General features: G+C 37.8%; 1 protein-coding gene across 11 annotated transcripts in view; it reads right to left on the bottom strand.

Annotated features, from left to right (window-relative positions):
- The window catches only part of Cep112 (centrosomal protein 112), a 432181-nt gene that overhangs the window by 261371 nt on the left and 149502 nt on the right, over positions 1-21308 (bottom strand). For all 11 annotated transcript variants that reach the window (XM_076543620.1, XM_076543621.1, XM_042283013.2 and 8 more), the window contains one exon: positions 15737-15872. In XM_076543620.1, coding sequence (XP_076399735.1) covers positions 15737-15872 — 136 coding nt within the window. The remainder of the gene's footprint in view (positions 1-15736; positions 15873-21308) is intronic.

Here is a 21308-nt window from a genome sequence, read left to right as displayed (position 1 = left end):
TGCCAGTCCCACAGCCGCTCAGACCCAACCAAGTAAACACAGAGACTTCTATTGCTTACAAACTGTATGGCCGTGGCAGGCTTCTTGCTAACTGTTCTTATAGCTTAAATTAATCCATTTCCATAAATATATACCTTGCCATGTGGCTCGTGGCTTACCAGAGTCTTCACATGCTGCTTGTCATGGTGGTGGCTGGCAGTGTCCTTTCTGCCTTCCTGTTCTTTCTTTTCTCCTCTCTGTTAGTCCCGCTTATACTTCCTGCCTAGCCTCTGGCCAATCAGTGTTTTATTTATTGACCAATCAGAGCAACACATTTGCCAAACAGAACATCCCACAGCAAGGTGTGGCCTTGTTGGAGGAAGGGCATCACTGAGGTGGGCTTTGAGGTTTTAAAGCTCATGCCAGGCCAGTGTCTCTCTTTCTGCTTGCCGCCTTCCAAATAGAATATAAAGCTCTCAGCTACTGCTCCAGCACCATGTCTATCTGCTCCCACCATGATGACCATGCATTAATCCTCTGAAACTGTAAGTAAGCCGACAATCACACAAATTTCTTTTACAGGCCTTTCAGGGTCAGCAACAGAACAGTAACTAAACAGGCTATCAAGGCATAGTCCACTATGGTGTGGAGGTTAAGGCAGCAGAAGCCTGAGCAGCTGGTCACATTGCATTGACAATCAAAGAACAAGAAGGGATGTGTGCATGCTAGTGCTCAGCTCACTCTTCTCCAGCTTTTATATTCAGCATCCGCTGAAGAATGGTGCCATTCACAGTGGATGGCTCTTCCCAGCTCAGTTAATGCAGTCAAGACACTGTTCACAGGCTTGCTCAGAAGCCCATATTCAAGGTAATTCTAGATTCTACCAAGCTGTCAAAGAACATTGGTCATAACAAAGAGTTTGCCTAAACTAAACAAAATGGAAAGGATAACATAACATTAATGGATTAAATATTCAACCTACTAGTCAAGAGAACTGGTTTTCTGAAAATTTTTAATCATAGTAAACCAGAATTATATCTAGCTGTAAATTAATAGAATGTATCAATGACTGTTAAAAAAAATAAAAACAATGGACTGTAAAGCAAGATACTTACCAGAGAAGAAAAAGACTGGAAAAGTGAAAGGGCAGAAGATCCTGGAGCCAGCAGCTGCCTGAAATCCATGCAGTGGGCTTGCAGGATTATATGAGCGAGAATTGTTGAAGCCAAGGTTGGATAAAGCACCGGGATAAATAACCAAATGAATGGAAGCACAGGATCTATGAACCAAAGGCTGAGGGGCCCCCAACTGGATCAGGCCACCTGAACGGGTGAGACAGTCAGTTGGCTTGATCTGTTTGGGAGGCAGCTGTGCATTGGTGCCAGGTCCTGGGCTCGTTGCATGAGTTGGCTGTTTGAATCCTGGGACTTATGCAGGGACACTTGGCTCGGTCTGGGAGGGGGGAATGGACCTGCCTGGACTGAGTCTACCAGGTCAACCCCGGTCCTCGGGGGAGACCTTGATCTGGAGGAGGTGGGAATGGGGGGTGGGCTGGGGGGAGGGGTGGGCGAGAGGGGGAGAACAGGGGATTCTGTGGCTATTATGTTGAACTGAATGGTGTTGTAAAATAATAATAATAATAATAATAATAATAAAAAAACCAAAAAAGAAAAAAAAAAAAAAAGATCTTTCATGCAGGGGACACAAGTAGCTATTTCTTTCAGTCATTTGTTTTATTAAAGGTAAATATAGTCCATATCTGTTTTTAAATCTAAGTAACTATTCTATTTTCACAATTAAGATATATAATTCTATAATTCCCATTAACTGACACTTGTAAACAAGAAGAAAAGTTCTTCAAAGTTAAAGAAAGAGCGCAAAGCAAATCTTTTAAAGTTTGTTTCTACTTTCATTCAGGAGCCTCACTGTGGAAACAGAGCCTTTTCTTAAACAAGCTAAATACTTTTATTTCTAGTTTATAATCCCTTTTCTGAACTTTATAGCAATCTCCAAAGAGAGAGAGAGAGAGAGAGAGAGAGAGAGAGAGAGAGAGAGAGAGAGAGAGAGAGATGTCCTGCACTCTCCTGACTTATACACAAAACATTTTTCGCAGGAAAACTAAAGCACTTAAAACAGAAAAGGGGGGGCTACAGAAACCCCCCAATGACAACTCTCCACACAATGAATCTACTGCTTGGTTCCCTTGTGGAACTTAATCTATACCAGCCACACACTTTTAAAATAACTGATAATTTTAAATAGGAGACTTCTAATCTACCATGTCTTACCATATATATTTTAACATTTTGTTTAACGTTTAATTAAGTTCCCCATGTAAGAATCACTTGATTGATGTGTGAAGAAACCTAGCTGTAAGGATTCCATCACACATGGAATCCCTTAATACTTATATAAATGGTGCTTTCTTATCTCAGAAATCTGATTGTACTTGGCAAACTATGTAATAGAAACCATTCCTTCAACAAGAGACAACTAAAACAACATCCTGCTTGTGTTGTCACTATTAGTATTCAAAAGTGTGAATAAGCCCCACCCAGCAACCCAGACTTGGCAAGAGCTGCTCATGATAACAAGCAATGGAGACAGGGAATGCAGAGAAGTAGAGGGATTACAAAGGGATGCACCACATAGGGCCCTATGTGAGCTCACACAGCTGGCAGAATGGTACATAGAAGGTAAGAAGAGCATATGGACTCTTAAGGTAAAGATAAGACACAGGACGGTTGTCTGGTAGGTTTGGTGAAGATGGAAACTGGAGCCTGACATAGCACAGAACAGAGATGATCTGAGGAGTGGTCCAAATTCCAAAAGCAAATCTCTAAATGCTACCTGTCATCTTTAACTACCCACATTTGATGGCCAACCTCTTTTTATGCATGGGTAAAGTTCTTAATAATGGTTCCACAGTCTTCCCCAGCTGTGAACTCTTCGATTGAGCTGTAATGACTGGCTTCACAAGATCTGTCCATTAGCTCAACAGTGGCATGAATATTATGGGGGTAGCCTACTGCTTTCCGGTTTAGTCCACAGGAGGAAACTCATAGCTGTTACTATTAATCTGGCCAAGAACACATAACTGGAGCGTTCTAGGTCCTTAAGGTGAGCCTACTACTATTATCTTCTAAATATGTATCTCTATAGCCATAAATTAGTGTAGCTTTCAGTCCTCATCAGAGAAGCATCTTTGTATAGTGGACTGCAATTATAGAGACTTGCAACTGGTCAAAATTCAGAAAAAAAAAGTTTTCATGGGTGGCTCACCTATACATGGGACATCTGTATCACACATCCTGTCTATAATGCAGAGAGAGGAGAGACTGCATAAGCCATATGTCAGGGAGGACTGACGCAGAACAGTGGCTTCTGGAAGTAACAGGGCTGCTGCATTAATGAACTCACAGCAGCTGTGGTTGCCTGCACAAGATCACATCAATCAACATTGCAGCAGGGATGGGGGCAGGGCACATGAGCCCCTGCCTCCAGCTAAGGACCTACTGACAGTAGATGCTGCTAGGGAAGGGAGAATCAGGTTTCTTCACAAGTGTGGTCTCTGGTAGGGATGGCCTTACACCCATGACCGATGGGCAGCACTAACTGAACTTAATGGGTGGGGAAGAAGAAGAGGAGAAGGTGGAGCAAAAAGAAATAATGAAGTCTGGAGGGTGACATAAAGGGGAGGATCCAGAAAGAGCAGGAGGTAGGAACTGGTGGATGACTATGATAAAAATATTGTATGAATGCATGAAATTTGTAAATGTATGTTTATTCTCAAAATATAAAAATGTTATATAACAAAATAACAATGTAAATATACATACAATAATATTATATAGATGTAACAGGTTGTTTTACATATTTAGGAATACACACATACACACACTCATATATGTGCATACACACATGTATATAACAACTGATGAAAAAAGAGGCTGTGAATTTGAAAGATGGCAAGAAGGCTTTATGGGAGGACTTGGAGAGAGAAAAGGGAAGGGTGGCATGATGTAATTATAATCTCAAAAAAATTAAATAATGAAGGATAATAATAATAATGGGCCCCAAGATTACCTTATCCTGGGCCTTTCAGCTCTTTTACATATTTTGATAAGCCATTACTTACCTTGTTACCCAAACCAGATAAGAACACATGCACATACACACACACACACACACACACACACACACACACACACACACAGGAACACACTTTCAAAGAAAATTAAAGGTTGATTTCTGATGAATAACAATGCAAAAATTCTCAATAAAATACTTGCAAAAATTCAATTACCACATTAAAAAGATCATGCACAATGATCAAGTTGTATTTGATCATGAAGATAGTTCAACATATATAAAATATTAAATGTAACACATCACATGAGAGGACTCAAATATCACATAATCATCTCAATAGATTCCAAAAATCATCACACATCTCTTCATAATGAAAGTCCTGAAGAAATTAAGAATAAAAGACATGTATCTCATGATAAGAAGGGGTATGAAAATAAACCTATAGTTAATATTATATCAAATGGGTAAAAACTTAAAGTATTTATGATGAAATCAGGAATGAAACAATGGTGTCCACTTTCTCCACTGTTATTCAACAAATGCTAGAAGTCTTAGACCAATAAGACAGAAAGGAAGGTCATCTATATCTGCAGACAATATGGCCCTATGCATTGGAGACCATAAAGGTACTACCAGGAAAGGTTCAGCACTGATAAACACTTTCAGCAAAGCATCAGGATCCAACATCAACAAATAAAAACGAGTAATTTTCCATCTCCCCAAAATGAGCTTGCCAAGAAAGAAGTCAGGAAAACAATCTCATAACAGCTATAAAAATAAATAAAATGGGAGTAAATCTCACCAAGTGAAAGGCATCTACAATGAAAACTTTAAAACGGTGAGGAAAGAAATTGAAGTAGACACAGAAAGACTTCACAGTCTCATGAATGGTCAGAATACAGTGACAATGGCTATGTTTACACAAGCAATTTATAGATTCAATACGATCTCTGCAATTCCAATGAGAATGTACATGTACAATTACAATATTATTCATGTACATAGGAAAAACAACCTTAAAAAGACCCCAGATATTCAAAGCAGTCCTGAGCAAAGAGAGCAAAGCTGGACGTCCCACAATGCCTTATCTTAAGTAACACCACAGAGCAACAGTAACAAAAACAAACACACACTAGTGAAACACGATAGATGACCCTGAAATAAACAGCTCCAGAAACCGAATTTTTTTTTACAACTATACCAAAAAACAGAACATAGAAAAAAAAAGACCTTGCTAACAAATGGTCCTGGGAAAACTGGAAGTCCACACACAAGTAGAAGAAAACTAGATCCCTAGCTCTCATTCCATCCAAAAATCAACTAACTAGATTGAAGGCCTTAATGTAAGACCTGAAACTCTGAAACTGTTAAGAGGAAAGCATAGGGAAGAATACTTCAAGATGTAGGCACAGTCAAGGACTTGATGACAAGGACTCCAACAGAGTAGGAAATAAAACCAAATGCTGACAAACTGGACTGTATGAAATTAAAAACCTTTTGCACAGAAAAGGGGGCAAGCAAGGGAAGAGACAACCTACAGAATGGGGGAACATCCTTGTTAGCTTACTTCTGATGTAAGGGTAATAGGTAGACTATATAAAGAACTACCATATGGCCCAGCTAAGACAATGTACCATAGAACAATCTGAATATCGATAGTTAGTGCAGCGCTGTCCACAACAGCCAAGTTACAGAATAAGTCTCAGTGTATGTCAACAGAAAGATGAATAAAGAAATGTGGTATACACAATGGAGCCGTGTTCGTCCATGAAGAAGAATGAAATGTTGTTTGTAGAAGAATGTATACAATTAGACATTGTCATATAAGTGAAATAAGCCAGACTCAACAAGACAAATTTATATTTGTCACATTTCTGAATCTTGACTTTAGATACAGACACAGTTGTGTGTGTGTGCATGTGCAAGTGTATGTGTATTGACATGAAAGTTTAAAGGAATTTGTCTAGGGGAATGAAGGAGACTAGCAGGGGGTGAAATGGGCAGAAAGGAGACTATGTGGAGTGAATAGGTCAAAAGTACACCATGAAACCAGTCACTATGACTCTGAATATATGTTCATAAAATTTTTAATAAGTAAAAAGTAATAAAAGAAAATCATGCTATCTGTGGAAAAATCATAAAAGGTGATTTCTGCCTCTTATGATATAACCAAGTGGTTTTTTCTTTTCTTTTCTATCAGCATGCCACATTACATGGTCCACAAAGGTGTTCTCTCTTCTTTCATCCACAGCATTTGTATATTTCCCCTTTCATTTCTTCAGCTTTAGCCAGTTTTGATAATATTTCTAAACAGTTATTTGGGTTGCCCTGATACTCCTGTTTCCTTTCATCTAAACTTTCACTGTTCACATTCCTCTCTACTCTTATCAGTTCTGAGGGTGAAATTGGGGGTGTTGGCTTAAGAATGTCTTCTTTGGACATAGGTGCTTCAAGCTGTAAATTCTTTATTCACTACTTTACCTAAACTGAATACATCTTCATATGTCATATTTTTTGCTTTAAACCAGTTCAAAATATTCTTATTTTCTTTATTTTATTGTCTTTGACCAATGAATTACTTGTTTAATTTTTAAATTAATTGTTGTTTAATTTTCAGATATTTGAGTGTTTCCCATATTTATTTTGTCATTTATTTCTAATTTATGATAATGTGGCTCAAGAAACATACTTAGCATAATTTTAATCCTTTTAAATTTATTGAGACTTGTCTTGTGGCCAAACATATCATCTGTCCTAGAGAATGTTTCATGAGTGCCTGCAGTCACTGGGTGTGGTGACTAAAATCACCACCCAAGCCTCAGATTACCCAAGAGGCACAACCAAAACCAATGCAGCATGAAAAAACTTTGAAACTCAGGAAAATGAAATTTTCCCAAAGAAAATGAGATAGGACCTTTGCTCTGAAATCAATTCAGCTGATCTGTGAAATGAAAAGAAGCCTCAGCATCCTCTACGGCATTTTAACAGAAGGTAGTGGTTAGAGGGCATTCAGTACAGACTTTTCTGGTTTTTATGTTCTTTCCTCCACAGGACTTTGAAGGATCCATTTGTTGAGAATTATTAATAACCAAATCCCTTTGATTGCTCAGCAAGATTCCATGTTATTTAATAGTTCTTGCCCATCTTTTCCTTTGCTGGGTAGCATTTGAATTGCTGAAGTTGGGACATTTATGAAGAAAGTTGCTGTCAACATTTGTGCATAAGTTCTTGTCCCCACCTATTTTTATTTCTTTTCATTAAATACATAGAATACCTGACACACAGTATGTTTACCTGTTTAACTGCAATCTTCCAGAACTGTAACACTATTTTTCATGTTTTCTAGCAACAAATAAGAGCTGCAACTGTATCGCATCTTTGTCAACACTTTATATTGTCTACTCATCTTTATCATCTAATCCATTCCATTCTATGTATAGAAGGGTAGTATTTCATTTTTGTTTTAGTTTGCAACTCATTAGTGAGATGTTCAGCATCTTTTCATGTGCTTACTGAACATTAGTACATCTTCTTTGAGGTGTCTATTCAATTCTTTGCCTACTTTTGATTGGGTCATTTGTCTTTTCATTGAGTTGTATTAATGTCTTTCATATTTTAGACACAAATTCTTTGAAATATAGAAATTAAAACATTTTCTCTCATTCTCTAGCTTTTCCTTTTGTTCTCATTTATTGGAGTCTTTTAAAGAGAAAAACCCTTTAATTTTGTTGAAGTCAATGTAGCAGTTTCAATTGAAATTGAATTTCCATTGTGGTAAACAGTATGTCTTCTTTGATATGTCAAGTTTTAGAAATAAAATGAAGTTTTGTTTATGGTCTACTGAATTTCGTAACTGATTTACAAGAGTAAAGATTTAATATGTTGTCTGTACATGGTAGGAAGTAGAAAATTTGTCTGGTTCATGCTCCTTGATCTAATAGACAGAGAAAAAATACCGGCCACAATAAAAATGCCCAGCAACTATGATCTCTCTACACATCCCTAACACCTTTCCAAACATGTGAACTGAACACTTCTGCCTTTGACACACAAGTACATGTCCTTTGGTCTAATTTAATGATTTGTATTAATTTTAATTTGTATGATGCTCTATTACAGTCATCCTTTATTTTCCTTGAAAATAAATGACACACTTTCATCATCCTTTTAACAAAATATTTGGTTAATTTTATTTTAGTCATGCCTTTTGTAAATGCAATTTGTGGATTTGTCTGTTAATTAATACTACTCATTAAGCAGAAAACGTTAGCCTATTAATGTTTACTACTACAAGAGTGTACTTTGTTGTACTCTGAACATTGCATTGTCCTCTGCTCCTGTTTTTTTTTTTTTGTTTGTTTGTTTGTTTGTTTGTTTTTAGCAATATTCCCTCTCAGGTTCTGCAATTACCTTCTCAAGATATATATGAAAATGTGCATCTTGATAATTAATGGTAGTAGTACCCACATTTTGTTGAAATAATAAACTGGCCTAAACCAGTATTCATACTTCAACAGAGAGTTTGGTCCAAAGGAAGTTCCACATACACTGTGGTGGTTGGGCAAGCAGGTTGTAACCTAACCTAAGACTACAGGCCATAGGCGAGCAGCAGAGCAACTGTGAATCACAATAGCCACCCATTAGCCAACCACTGGCTGAAGGCTCCTGTGTTATACCCACATAAGGAAACTTGCAAAGTATACCAAGCAGGAAATAGCTGTTGGTCACTTCTGGCTCATTGGTTATAAAGCAACCCACTACAATATAAGACTGAGAAAAAATTCTGAACCATTTTTATTCTACCATGATGCCTGATTCTATAATCTTTTTCTTTCTTTTTTTTTTTTATGATCAAAAAAAGTTACAAAGTTCAACTGGTCTCGAAAGTCTCAATTTCTTTTCCTCCTCTTAAATTTTTTTCTATCTTTGTTGTGGTATATTTATTTACAATGTAAAGGTGCATCTCTGCCTAACGCATCTTTTGATTGGTTTAATAACTAAATGGCCAATAGCTAGGCAGAAGAGAATAGACAGGACTTCTGGGGGCAGAGAGACCTCTAAATTAGGAGAGGCAATAGTTCATCAAACCACAAGGTCATTCCTGCTATTGAATGTCTTTCTGTATGCTATGAATATGTGTTGCTCTGATTGGTTGATAAATAAAGCTGTTTGGCCAATGGTGAGGCAGAATAAGGTTAGGCAGGACATCCCAACTGGGGAGAGAGGAGAAGAAAGGAGAGTGGGGCAGACGCTGCAAGCTGCCGCCACCATGAAAAGCAAGATGTGAAAGAACCGGTAAGCCACGAAGCCACGTGGCAATGCATAGATTAATAAAAATGGGCTGAGTTAAGTTGTAAGAGCTAGGTAGCAAGAAGCCTGAGCCAATAGGTCATAGAATTGATAATTGATATAAGCCTCTGTGTAATTTTTTTATAAGTGGCTGCGGGACTGTGGGGCCAGGTGGGAGTGGAGAAAATTACAGCTACACATCCTACCTAAATTAACTTATAAGACTAACAAATGTCTTTCATTTGATCAGATATAAACTGTAAATTTCAAGGCAGTTAGCTAAGATGATCCAGCATCATAGATTATTCCTGCTAGAACTTCAGATAAGCCTTGCACTTTCCCATCACACCAAGACTTGGCAACAGCTATCTCTTGCAGGACTTGATCTTTATCTCAATTTATTCAGGGTCCCCTAAAGATTCTGTCAGCCCCAGACAATGGAAGTAATTCTAGGAACATGAAGCCCACATTTCCAAGAGGTGGTGTGAGTGGTTTTTGGTCATTCAATGAGTTATGGATATTTGTCACTGATTAGGGGGGTTGATTACAAGTTGTTATTGGTCATAGTAAGGGAGAAAATCAAGCAAAGGACATTAGATTCAGGGATCTCATTCTGAAAAGAAAAAAGGTGGGATATAAGAATGATAGGATAAAAGTGTTGATTATTGAATCTACTTTCAAACTAAAAAAGCAACTACTAGTCTCAAATATTTTACATTGGTATGAATTTTTGTGTACTGATACAAATTTAATGTTATTTTTGTTATATTGTATAAATGTTTCTATTCTTATTTAAGATATTATACCTATATAGCTCATTTAAAAATATTGTATAAAGTTATAGTCCTTGAAAGCTATTTAGGATAATAAAGAAAGACAGGTTAGTAGTTAGTCATCTATAACAATCAAATTTATAGTCATGTCAGTTATGTTTTCAAGGTCAAACAGATATACTTTAAATAGATATATGGTCTTCAAACACTTCAGAAGACATACAGTATATGGAATTTAGAATGTTTTAATAACATAAGGCTGTTCATGACAGTGAGACATGTCTGCTCCTGGAAGCACCAATTTATTTCAAAAACAGCTGATGGGCATGAAAGAACCTCCATACAGAGTTTGCTTTCAATGTGGCAAAGCTAGCCACTGGGAAAGCAACTGCCCTTGCCTTGACTGCTGACAGCATGCTGTCCAGTTTGGACAAGTGGACACAAAAGAAGACAACTGCTGACCTTTGCCAAGACAAGGTAGGACAATCCTTCAAAATTCCTGCTTCACAAAAAGTCTGTCTGAAATTCTAGGCCTGTAGACCAAAAATGGATGACTCAACATTGCAGAGGAACCTTGGGTGACTGACCAGGCAGCCAGATGTCTCTGTTGTTTCTATAGTTTTGAAAGTTGTTTGCTCTGCACTTCATGTTTACCCAGGTAATATTTTATCCTTCTCTGGTATCTGATGGGGATTGAAGACTAGATAATTATACTTTTTTCTTTGTTACCAAATGCAGAAAAAGAAACTCACAAAAGAGGTATAAAGGTATAAAGTTGAGAGACATAAAAGCTTAAGTGGTTTATCTGAAAAAATGTTTTGAGGTCTAAAAAGGTTGTTTTGGGTTGGTAATTTAAGTTAAAATAGAAAGTGAATTAGGTACAAAATGTTGAACTCATCAATATAGAATAGATAATAGAGTAATTTCTCCAATTACTGGACATTGTGAATGTAATCCTTACTTGATAATTGTTCCTATTGTATATAGTTTTACTATGTTAGAGTTAAAACCCTTTCCTTGTAATTAGGCAAAAGGGGGGAAATATATTGTGAGACATTTGATTACACTGTAAAGATGTGTCTCTGCCTATGGTGCCTTCTGATTGGTTTAATAAAAAACTAAATGGCCAATAGCTAGATAGAAAATAGGTGGGACTTCCAGGGAGAGAGAGGATTCTGGGACAAACAGAGACAGAGAAGCCAGTGAGATACAGAGCAAGTGGGACATACAGAATGGAAGAGAAGTAAAAGCCATGTGACAGAACATAGATTAAGAGAAGCAGGTAAGTTTAAATTGTAAGAGCTGGTTGGGAAAAAGCCAAGGCTAAAGTCCAAGCTTCCATAATTAATAATGTAATTCCCTGTCACTATTTGGGAGCTGGTAGCCCACAAGAAAGACAAGCTACATATCTTTGAAACAATATTAACAAAGTTTTAACTTCTTTTTTTAATATTGGGTGTGTACATGGTGGGAAGGGTATATATGGAGGTCAGCAGATAACTGTGGTGGTCTGCTCTCCTCCCATCTTTATGTGGGTTCCAGGAAGCAAACTCAGCTCTTCAGGCTTGAGAACTGAGCTATCTCACTGGCCTCTCTCTATGTAGCCTTGGTTGTCATGGAATTCACTGTGTAGAGCAGGCTAGTCTTGAAATCATCTGCTTCTACTTCCAGAGTACTAGGTTTAAAGGCATGCACCACCACACCTGGCTCCAGTTGGTTTTCAAAATTACTTTAAGCTATGTTTCTCTAGTTTTAAGAATCTTATGAGTTTCACATATTAGTGATAAAGTATCTTATATACTTTGGTCTTCTCACTATCCACCAATCTCCTTTTTTCCCCTAATGCTATGCTGATGCCCAAAGTCAGGATCTCAACCAGGCTATCATCCAGTATTGGGCCAGTAAGCTATTTCTCCCAGGCCTATGAATCTACCTGTTAATCTTCACTAGTGTAATGCAGAGATTTCATTTTAATTTGTTAATGGGAGGATTGTATGTGTCTCTGTCTGTATTGTGTGCATATATGGGAGGGCTGTACATGTAGGTGCACAAGCAAGTAGAGATTAGACCATGATAACAGGTATCTTTCTCAGTCACTTCCTAAATACCTAAAAGTATATTTATTATTATTATTATTTTCCATGTGGATGTTTTGCCTGCATTTATGTCTATACACCATATGTATACAGTGTCCCCAGAGGCCAGAAGAGGGTTCTCTGGAACTGGAAATAGAGCAGACTGTGATCTACCATGTGGGAGCTGAGAATTAAACCTAGATCCTTTTGAAGAACCGCCAAAGCTCTTAATGTCTGAGGCATCTTTGAAGCCCTACCTCCACTTTATCTTTTGAGACAGGGTCTCTCAGTGAACCTAGAGCTCACCAACTCAACTAGCCTGGCTGGCCAGCAATCTTCAGGGATTTGCTGTTTTTGCCTTCTCCCCATGCCTGGGCCCCTGTGCTAGAACTATGAAGTGTGGGACCCTGTATGGCTTCTACATGGTTGACAGGGGTCTAAATGCAGGGCTTCTTGCTTGTGTGGCAAGCACATTACAGATTGAGTCATTTCCCAGCTTGTTCAAGTTCTTAAATTTGTATTTTATAACATACATACCTTCGTTTTGGGAAATCAGTTCACTTCATATTCTTTTTTATAATTTAACATCATTTAAATTCATTTCTACTTTGATGAATCTTTACCTCACCCTTTATATGATGGTATCCCTATGTGTGGGAAGCTTGTACTTTATTTCTAAATACATGTCTTCATGTAATGTTTTTTTAAAAAGAAGGTGTGTGTGTGTGTGTGTGTGTGTGTGTGTGTGTGTGTGTGTGTGTGTGTTTGCTATTAACTTGGTTACAGATTAAATTGAAATGTAATTTTTCTCCTCTCAAACTGTGAACCTCTACTCTATTATCTTTCTGGTTTTGTTACTGGTATCACAATGCCTGGACAGTTACATAGTATATTTGGAGGTTCAATTCTTTTTCCAGGATATACCCAAGCTTCATTGCAGTATTTACATTTTTAATGTGGCGGCTATAACTATGCTCCTTAACCTTTCCTGCAGTCTACCATAGGTCATTTTCAGAGCTGTGCTTTTACCCTGGGGATACTGAATGCAGGATCCTTTTTCTGGTTCTACAGAGTGTTCCCTGAGATTCCATTATTTGACTTTTTGTCTTCTTCTTTTTTTTTCATCAAGACAGGGTTTCTCTGTGTAGTTTTGGTGCCTGTCCTGGATCTCGCTCCATAGACCAGGCTGGCCTCGAACTCACAGAGATCCGCCTGGATCTACCTCAAGAGTGCTGGGATTAAAGGCGTGCACCACCGCTGACATTTTGTCTTCTTAATCATTTGTGAAATTTGTGACCTTGTTAGCATTACATCATCAGCTCTAAGTGTGCTTAGTGACCCAAAGTTGACCAAAACATCTTTTCTCAAAAAGTTTTAGGACTGGCCTAGGCACTGTCAAACAAGAGCCTGAAATCGTTGGCAGTATATTTACATACTCTTGCCTGGAGAGCTTTCTTTTTTGATATTTTCTCTAGTCCTTTCATTTTGAGCCTATCAGAGAACCTCCTATTGGCTCTATGTGTATCTGGACCAGATACACATTCCAGGGCATGATGGAGCAGGAACTGAAATTCACATCCATAGGGCAGGGATGGACAGTCTCTGCTTCCCAGCACAAAGCCCCCCAAACTTAGCTTTTGCCAGGCAGCAATCTGAAAACAGAAAGACAGAGACCTCCAACAATATTCCCAGGGCACAACCCCACACACTCTCATTAGTAGGAGTCAAAACTGAGAAAGTTACACCAATATAAAGCCTATAGGCTTTGTTCAGGGCCACTTCCAACATTCTAATGTGCTTGGCACTGTTAAGGGAGACACCTGTAGCTGAAGTGAAACACATTACTACAACATGCTTCTTTAGTAATTGTGCTGCCTAATTTCTATGTCAACTTGACATAAGCTAGAATCATTTAGTAAAAGGGAACCTCAGTTGAGAAAATGCCTCCATAAGACTGGGCTGTAGGCAAGTCTGTAGGGCATTTTCTTAATTAGTGATTGATGGAGGAGGACCCAGCCCATTGTGGGTGGAGCTACTCATGGGCTGGTGGTCCTTGTTGCTATTAGAAGGTAGACTAAGCAAGCCATGAGGAGCAAACCAGTAAGCAGCACCTCTCCTCGGCTTCTGTCTCAGTTCCTGCCTCCAGATTCCTGCCCTGTTTGAATTCCTGCTCTCACTTGCCTTCAATGATGAGTTGTGATATAGGTGTGTATGATGTCCTCCCCAAGTGGCTTTTAGTCATATTGTTTCATCACAGCAACAGTGCCCCTAACTATGACAGAAAGTACTGTAATCTAAATGTACTTACTAGAAGGAGCTGATAATTAAAATTTGGTCATCTTAACATGGTAAAATATATTTACCAGTAAAATCTACTAATTAAACATAGGACACAAAAATATAATATTAAATATAACAAATCAAATGAGCATAATGGATAAAAGCATACTTAATACTTATCTAATATTTTCTTTTAAAAATTTATTCTTTGAGAATTTCATGTGGATACAATTACATATACTTTCAATAAAAGTATCAATATATACACATAAATATATACTAAAAATCCATATTATATGGACATTATATACACATAAAAATGTTAAATTTTTCTTATGTAATGAATAACTATTGTATTTTATACATAAATTACAAATAGGGATTATATATGAAACAAAATAAATTGAAATAATTTACAAAAAAATTAGTTTCTTAGAGCTAGAAATAACGTGAGTAGACATGAATAAAAAATTAAATTAGACTTCACCTTCACCTGTAATATTTTAGTTTGCATACACAGTGTTAACAATTCGGATTCTTCATAATACTTAGACAGTTGTAATAATTCCCTTTATTATTTTGCAAATGTCCAATTATCTCACAAAAACTTAACCTTCAAGAACTGGAGACAATGTATTTCCTCTTGAGTTGCCCATCAAAAAAATCTGTTGTGACTGATTGCTAAAACAGTATTTGCGGAACATTCAGAAGCACAGACCTGGTCAAGTTGAGCCCCTGCTCTACAGAAGCCAACATGTGGTGACCTTTTCCTGGTACGTTCATCCATTCCCCCAGGCAAGATGCATTTTTGTCATTACCACACTTCAAGAAGGGTCTTGAAGACTTTGAAATGATCATTCTGGTTTCAAAGATGAATCAAGGGATCATATTCTTTTTCATTCTCAGTCTCTGACTCAGCTCTGTTGCTACTTTTGACAGAGCCTGGAAACTGCCATGTAGATAAGGCAGGCCAGGAACTTATAACTATGCCCAATCCACATTTTTTAACTCCACATACTGATGTGAGCCTGTATGTGGGTATGTATCTACATGGGAGTCCAGTTCTTATGGAGGCAGTTGGATTCCTTGAAGCTGGAACTACAGCCATTGTGAGCCACCTGGTTTGGGTGGTGGGAACAGACCTCAGGTCCTCTGTAAAGGCAGTATGTGCTTTAACTGCTGAGCCATTCTCAAGCCCTCACAAAGCTTTTTAAAAGGGAAATCCTTCTGAAGATGAGTGTATCTTACCTGCTCTTTCATCTCAGCATAGATCTTCTCAGAGTTCACTTCCACCTGCCGCTTAAACTCCTCCAGGGCAGCATCCGCCTGCTGGGCCTGAGCCCTCTGAACCTCAGTCACTCGGCTGAGCTGCTCTTCCTTCTCCCTGCAAAGTTCATAAAGCTCCAGAGTTACATGAGAAAGAACGAAAAGGGACTGGAGGGGGAAAATGCTGTAACTATATTTTAATTTCAAAAATTTTTTAAATTAAAACAAAAACAAAAAAAGAACTAGGCTTCAATAAAAGAACAAAATTAGCTCTTTCTAAAACAACATTCAAATTGCATTTTCTGATCCATATTCTATAAAACTTCTCTTTCAAAAGCTGACAGTTGAGCAATATATCTGGGTAGGGGAAGGGACAAAAATATACAATTTGTATTTTGATGAGGATATAACAACATTCAAAGATTCCCCTAAAAACAATCTATATGAAACTATGTATCTCTACCTACAGTTGACAGATAAAATGTGGTATAGCTATACAATAAAGTATTACTAGGCCTAAAAAGTAGGAACATTTTTATATATAGTATAACATATAATTATATGCATATAATCTTCAAAATAATAAAAGGAAGTAAAACAAATCAGTCATAAAAAAACATGTGATCCCATTTATGTAGGGTTTAAGTTCAGAACTGAAAACCCTATATTCAGAAAATCAATCTGTTGTTGGGGACTATGGGAATGTGGGGCAGGAGATTGGTTACTTAATGCATATGTGGTTGGTTTCCTTTGAGTCATGAGTATGATATGAAATTGGATGGTGGTAATAGTTACAAATTGCTGTCAAAATCTATCAAATTATGCTTTTTAAACAAGTGAGTGTAATGGTGCATGAGTTCGACTGCAGTTTTAAAAATGCATGTCAGGTAGAAAGACACATGCATACCATCCATTGTCCTGCAGATGGTCAAGGCAACAGAGCCATACAGCGGCCTAAAAAAGTTTTACTAGTTCCCTTGTCTAAAACTGACAGCCATAGCAAACATTCACACATCATACTGAAGCTGTTCATTCAAAGCAACAGAACTCTCCCCATGTTGATAGAAGAAAAACGCGAAACTGTTAATTTATGATGCATTCAACTTCTGAAGTTCTGACTAGGCTCTGTGCATTGAGCAAAATATTTGTGTATATCATTTTTCATTTCTCTTCACAATAAGCCCATGTGAGAATAACTTTGTCCTTCCTCTTACAGAACAGGAAACTGGAGCTTGAACACATTTCTAAGGTGATCTTCCTGTGAGAGTTCAAGCCAGGATAGCATGGTTGAGGTGGGCTTCCAGAGGGCTTGCTGGTGGCCGCCTCACTGTGCTGCTTTCCTTTAAACCCGGCTATCTTCCCTACTGGATAGTTCACATAAACACACAAGACTGCCTATTCCTAACTGTAACAATGAGTGATGTCCGAAGATAGCACACTTAACTCATGTAAATCAATATGTGAATTTTATTTTATTTTATTTTTGTTTTTGTTTTTTGAGACAGGGTTTCTCTGTGTAGTTTTGGTGCCTGTCCTGGATCTTGCTCTGTAGACCAGGTTGGCCTGGAATTCAGAGATCTGCCTGGCTCTGCCTCCTGAGTGCTGGAATTAAAGGTGTGAGCCACCACGACCTCCCGACCAATATGCGAATTTTATCACGATGGGAGGAAACAACCTTCCCAAATCATTATGCTACTGCCTTTTAAAAGGTGAGCAAAAAGAACTTGAGTTTTCTGGAATTAATCAAGTGTGAGGTCAAAAATGTCCCTCTAAGATATATCACTATAGGTTCTCTGATAAAAACATATATATTATATAAAATGTCAAACTTTCTCCCTGACTCCAACCTGGAAACCTTTCCAAAGCCTGAGTGGCCAAGAGACTGACAGGAAAAAGTGGCATGTAGCTTTATTTAAGCAGGGCTTTCCAGTCTCTTTATAATCAGATAGTATACGTGGGAGTTACCCTTCTTTCCAGACCCCATCACTACCCCACCCTGTGTTTGGGCATGGCACATCTGTACCTAAGGAACCCTTTGCATATGGGCTAAATAAACATAACACAAATCTTCATTTTCGTGTATGGTCCACCTGTATCTATTTATCCTTTCAAATCCTCCTCTGCATCTATCTCCTTGGACCCCTGATAATAATCACTGCAGTACACACCCATGACAAACCACTGTCTTCCACTGGAATCCCTCCTCCTCTTTTTTTATAATGATAGGTACCATTTGCATGCCCTGTGGGGTTTTAGGCTGCCCCACAGCATGTGACACCAAGCATGGGAACAAAGCCATTCTAGTCAGGCTGCAGGCCACATGCTACTCACAGTCACTGCACTTTACAGACTTCTGGAACTTCAAAAACCTTTCTTTCAGGTGTTTACCTCTCTCTCTCTCTCTCTCTCTCTCTCTCTCTCTCTCTCTCTCTCTCTCTCTCTTTCTCTCTCTCTCTCTCTCTCTGTGTGTGTGTGCGTGTGTGTGTGTGTCCCACAGGCACACATGTTAGTTCACAGAGGACAGCCTCAGGTATACTCAGGAACCATGCACTCTTTGAGCTGGTATCTCACTGGTCTGAAATTCATCAAGCAGGTCAGGCTGGCTGGCCCCGGAGCCTAGGGAGTTTCTTGGATCTGCCTTCCTACTGAGATTCAAGTGTGAGCCACCACACTTAGATGTTTTGACATGGGTTCTGGAGACTGACCTCCTGTCCTCATGCCTGCATAGCAAGCAAGTATCCACTGTGCCACCTCCTCATCCCCAGTGAGTTCATATTTAACAGAAAGGAAACTATCTTTTTGTCTACTATTTTTCCAACACATTTAAAAACAAATGTCTTCAAGGTTAATGGAGTTCTAAATAACAAGGTCCCAATATCAGTAATGATTTTCACCAATTAACATTATAAACTTTTAGATAATAGTGATTAATAGCACATCATGTGGAAGATTGAGCGCAAGACATCATTATATAAAAAGATCAAGCACTCTGATAGCTTTGGAGCTTTAGTGCATCTCCACTCTCTATAGTATTCTGCCTAAGAGTCAGAAAGCCTTGAGCTGTATGTACAACTCTGTTATAAACACTGAATAAATGGGTTGACTGTTAAAATATTTGCATATTGAAACTGCATATAGGAACACTGTAAAGTCATATAAGTGTATAGCCACTACAGTCTAAACTTCAGGAGGTAAATGGGTGTTGTCTGGTGGGATGGTCCTGAGTGGCAGCAAGAGGCTACTTGTTTCTTCTGTTGGAAGCAGGTGCAGAGAAATCCAGTTATGGTTGGTAATTGGCGACCCCATTTCAGTGTTGGGTTAGGCAGGGCAATGGCTGTTCATCCATTGCTTAGAGATTACAGTGATTAACCTAAGTCATTCTTTAAGTCTTGGGAAACTCTTAAAAACACTTGAGAAATGGTTTAGATGAAAATTCATCAAAGACTTACCTATGTTTGGTCAGTCTATATGTAGAAAAGAAACACTACTGGATAACATTTGAAAATAACAAATATTTAAACCATATAGTTTGAAATTATATACCATTAACATACCCAAAGAAAATCTATTAACAATCTTGTAAAAACATAGAACCCAAAGCAGAAATATGCATTTGGAAATTATTTTATTATATGTGTAATAATTCACATGAGGTCAAACACTTTAAATTTAATAGGGCAAATCTTCTCTTCATATCAGTTCAATGTACAACTAGGATCAGCATATAAAATCATAAACTTCAGTCATCATCAATATATTTTATAGACCATTTAAAAATGTTTAAATAAATTCTGAGCACTAAAGCATGTTCTCAATTCACAACTTCTATCATCATTGAGAACTAGCATTTAAAAAATATTAGCTACTCTAGTCACATAGTATAAAGCTAATTGTCAAAGAAGGTCTCACTCAATGCAAATCAGCATTTTTTGCTCAGTATGGCAAATACACTCATCTCCATTCATTTAGGATTCTTATGCCTTAGTGTAGATTGTCTTTACCTTAATTTAAATAAAAATGATCATTGTAATGAGCTCCATTAAACTTATACAAGGTGCTGAAAGAGAAGTAAAACTTTAAGCCTTTAAGTCAAAGGTCTGTTCCTTGAGGTCATAAGAATGCTGACTCTTTCAACCGTGACTCCAAATAGTACATTGTGCAGAGGCAAAACAGAAAAAAAAGTAACTTTCAAGATTATTTTTTCAGTGGACTCATGCATCTGAGGATTAATGCATCACTCAAATGCCTTAAAGCTGGGCTTCCATGAAGATAAAAAGGTGGAAAAAAATTTTTTTTTTTGAAATTTTCCTCATCTAAGTACATAAAGGATAAAGAAAAAAGAAGCTGCATTCTTACCAAGCCACAACTTAGCTCAGATTAAAGGATGCTCTGAAGTGCATGATTATTTCAAAAAGGGCAATAAAATGCAGGGGACTAATGGACTACAATTTGGTATTTCTTGAGCTTTACAAGCTAACGTTTATATGTGCAGGCCAAGCCTAATTTGAAAATCTTCCTTTGGCACATTTCTGTAGCAGCACTTTTGATAACGATGGCTGTGGTCCAACACATATTTATAAGGCTTCACATTACAGTACACTTCATTTGCTGCCAGCTTGGCATCCCCACTGGAAACTCCAAGAAAAACAAAACAAAACAAAAAACTTCAAACAAGCCTGGAAAACAGCTCGAAGTCTCCATTCCTTTCCATCTGGGCTTGGAACACAAGCTTTTCAAGAGGCAATATCACCTACCTTCTTGGCTGCCAATCAGAACTTAAATTAATTAGTCTGAGTCAGTAAAAAAAAAAAGTCATACCATTAACTGAGCATGATAAACAACAACAACAACAACAAACAAACAAAAAACACTGCTTCACCCTCTTCTTCATGAGACACACTGGCCTCTGCTAATTCATCTAAAACATGATGAATGCTGAAGAAATGCCAACACTTGATACTCTTCAGGGGTCAGAAAGGAATGTCTAATAAAATGAGCATCAGTTTTACTATTGACAAGATACCAATACTGAAGTCCCCAACTGACCTGAAGAGTTAACACAATTCATGTGTTCAAAGTCAGAGGCCAGGTTACACAAGCCTCTAGAGAAGGTCCAATAAAAGGAATGGGTTCATCCTTGAAGCCCTCTCAAAGATCAAGGCTTACCAACACCTCCAATTTAGCTCCTCTAGTCTCATGGTGAACTGCTGACTTCTAGAACAGTAGGGAATAACTGGAAACGACTTTAAAACACCATGTTGGTAGGGATTTGTTAGAGTTACAATAGAAAAATAGTACAACATTTGTAATTATCAGACACAATGTGGTTGAGCGTATCAAAGGTATTTAATATAAAATTCTTATAACTTCTTTAAAAAATACTCTGGGGAACAAAAGAAGAGAAAATGTGGATAAATTCAGTTGTATTTCTTTGAATATATAGTTTGTGGATTTTCAGTGACTTGATGTTTAAATAATATTATCAGGTTAAAAAAAAACAATATAAAAATGAATTCTTTCTCCTAAATGAAACATGAGCAACTTTTAGTGGTGA

Source organism: Peromyscus maniculatus, chromosome 8 (assembly GCF_049852395.1).
Source record: "Peromyscus maniculatus bairdii isolate BWxNUB_F1_BW_parent chromosome 8, HU_Pman_BW_mat_3.1, whole genome shotgun sequence".
NCBI lineage: Eukaryota > Metazoa > Chordata > Mammalia > Rodentia > Cricetidae > Peromyscus > Peromyscus maniculatus.
This window is presented reverse-complemented; position numbering and strand designations above follow the sequence as displayed.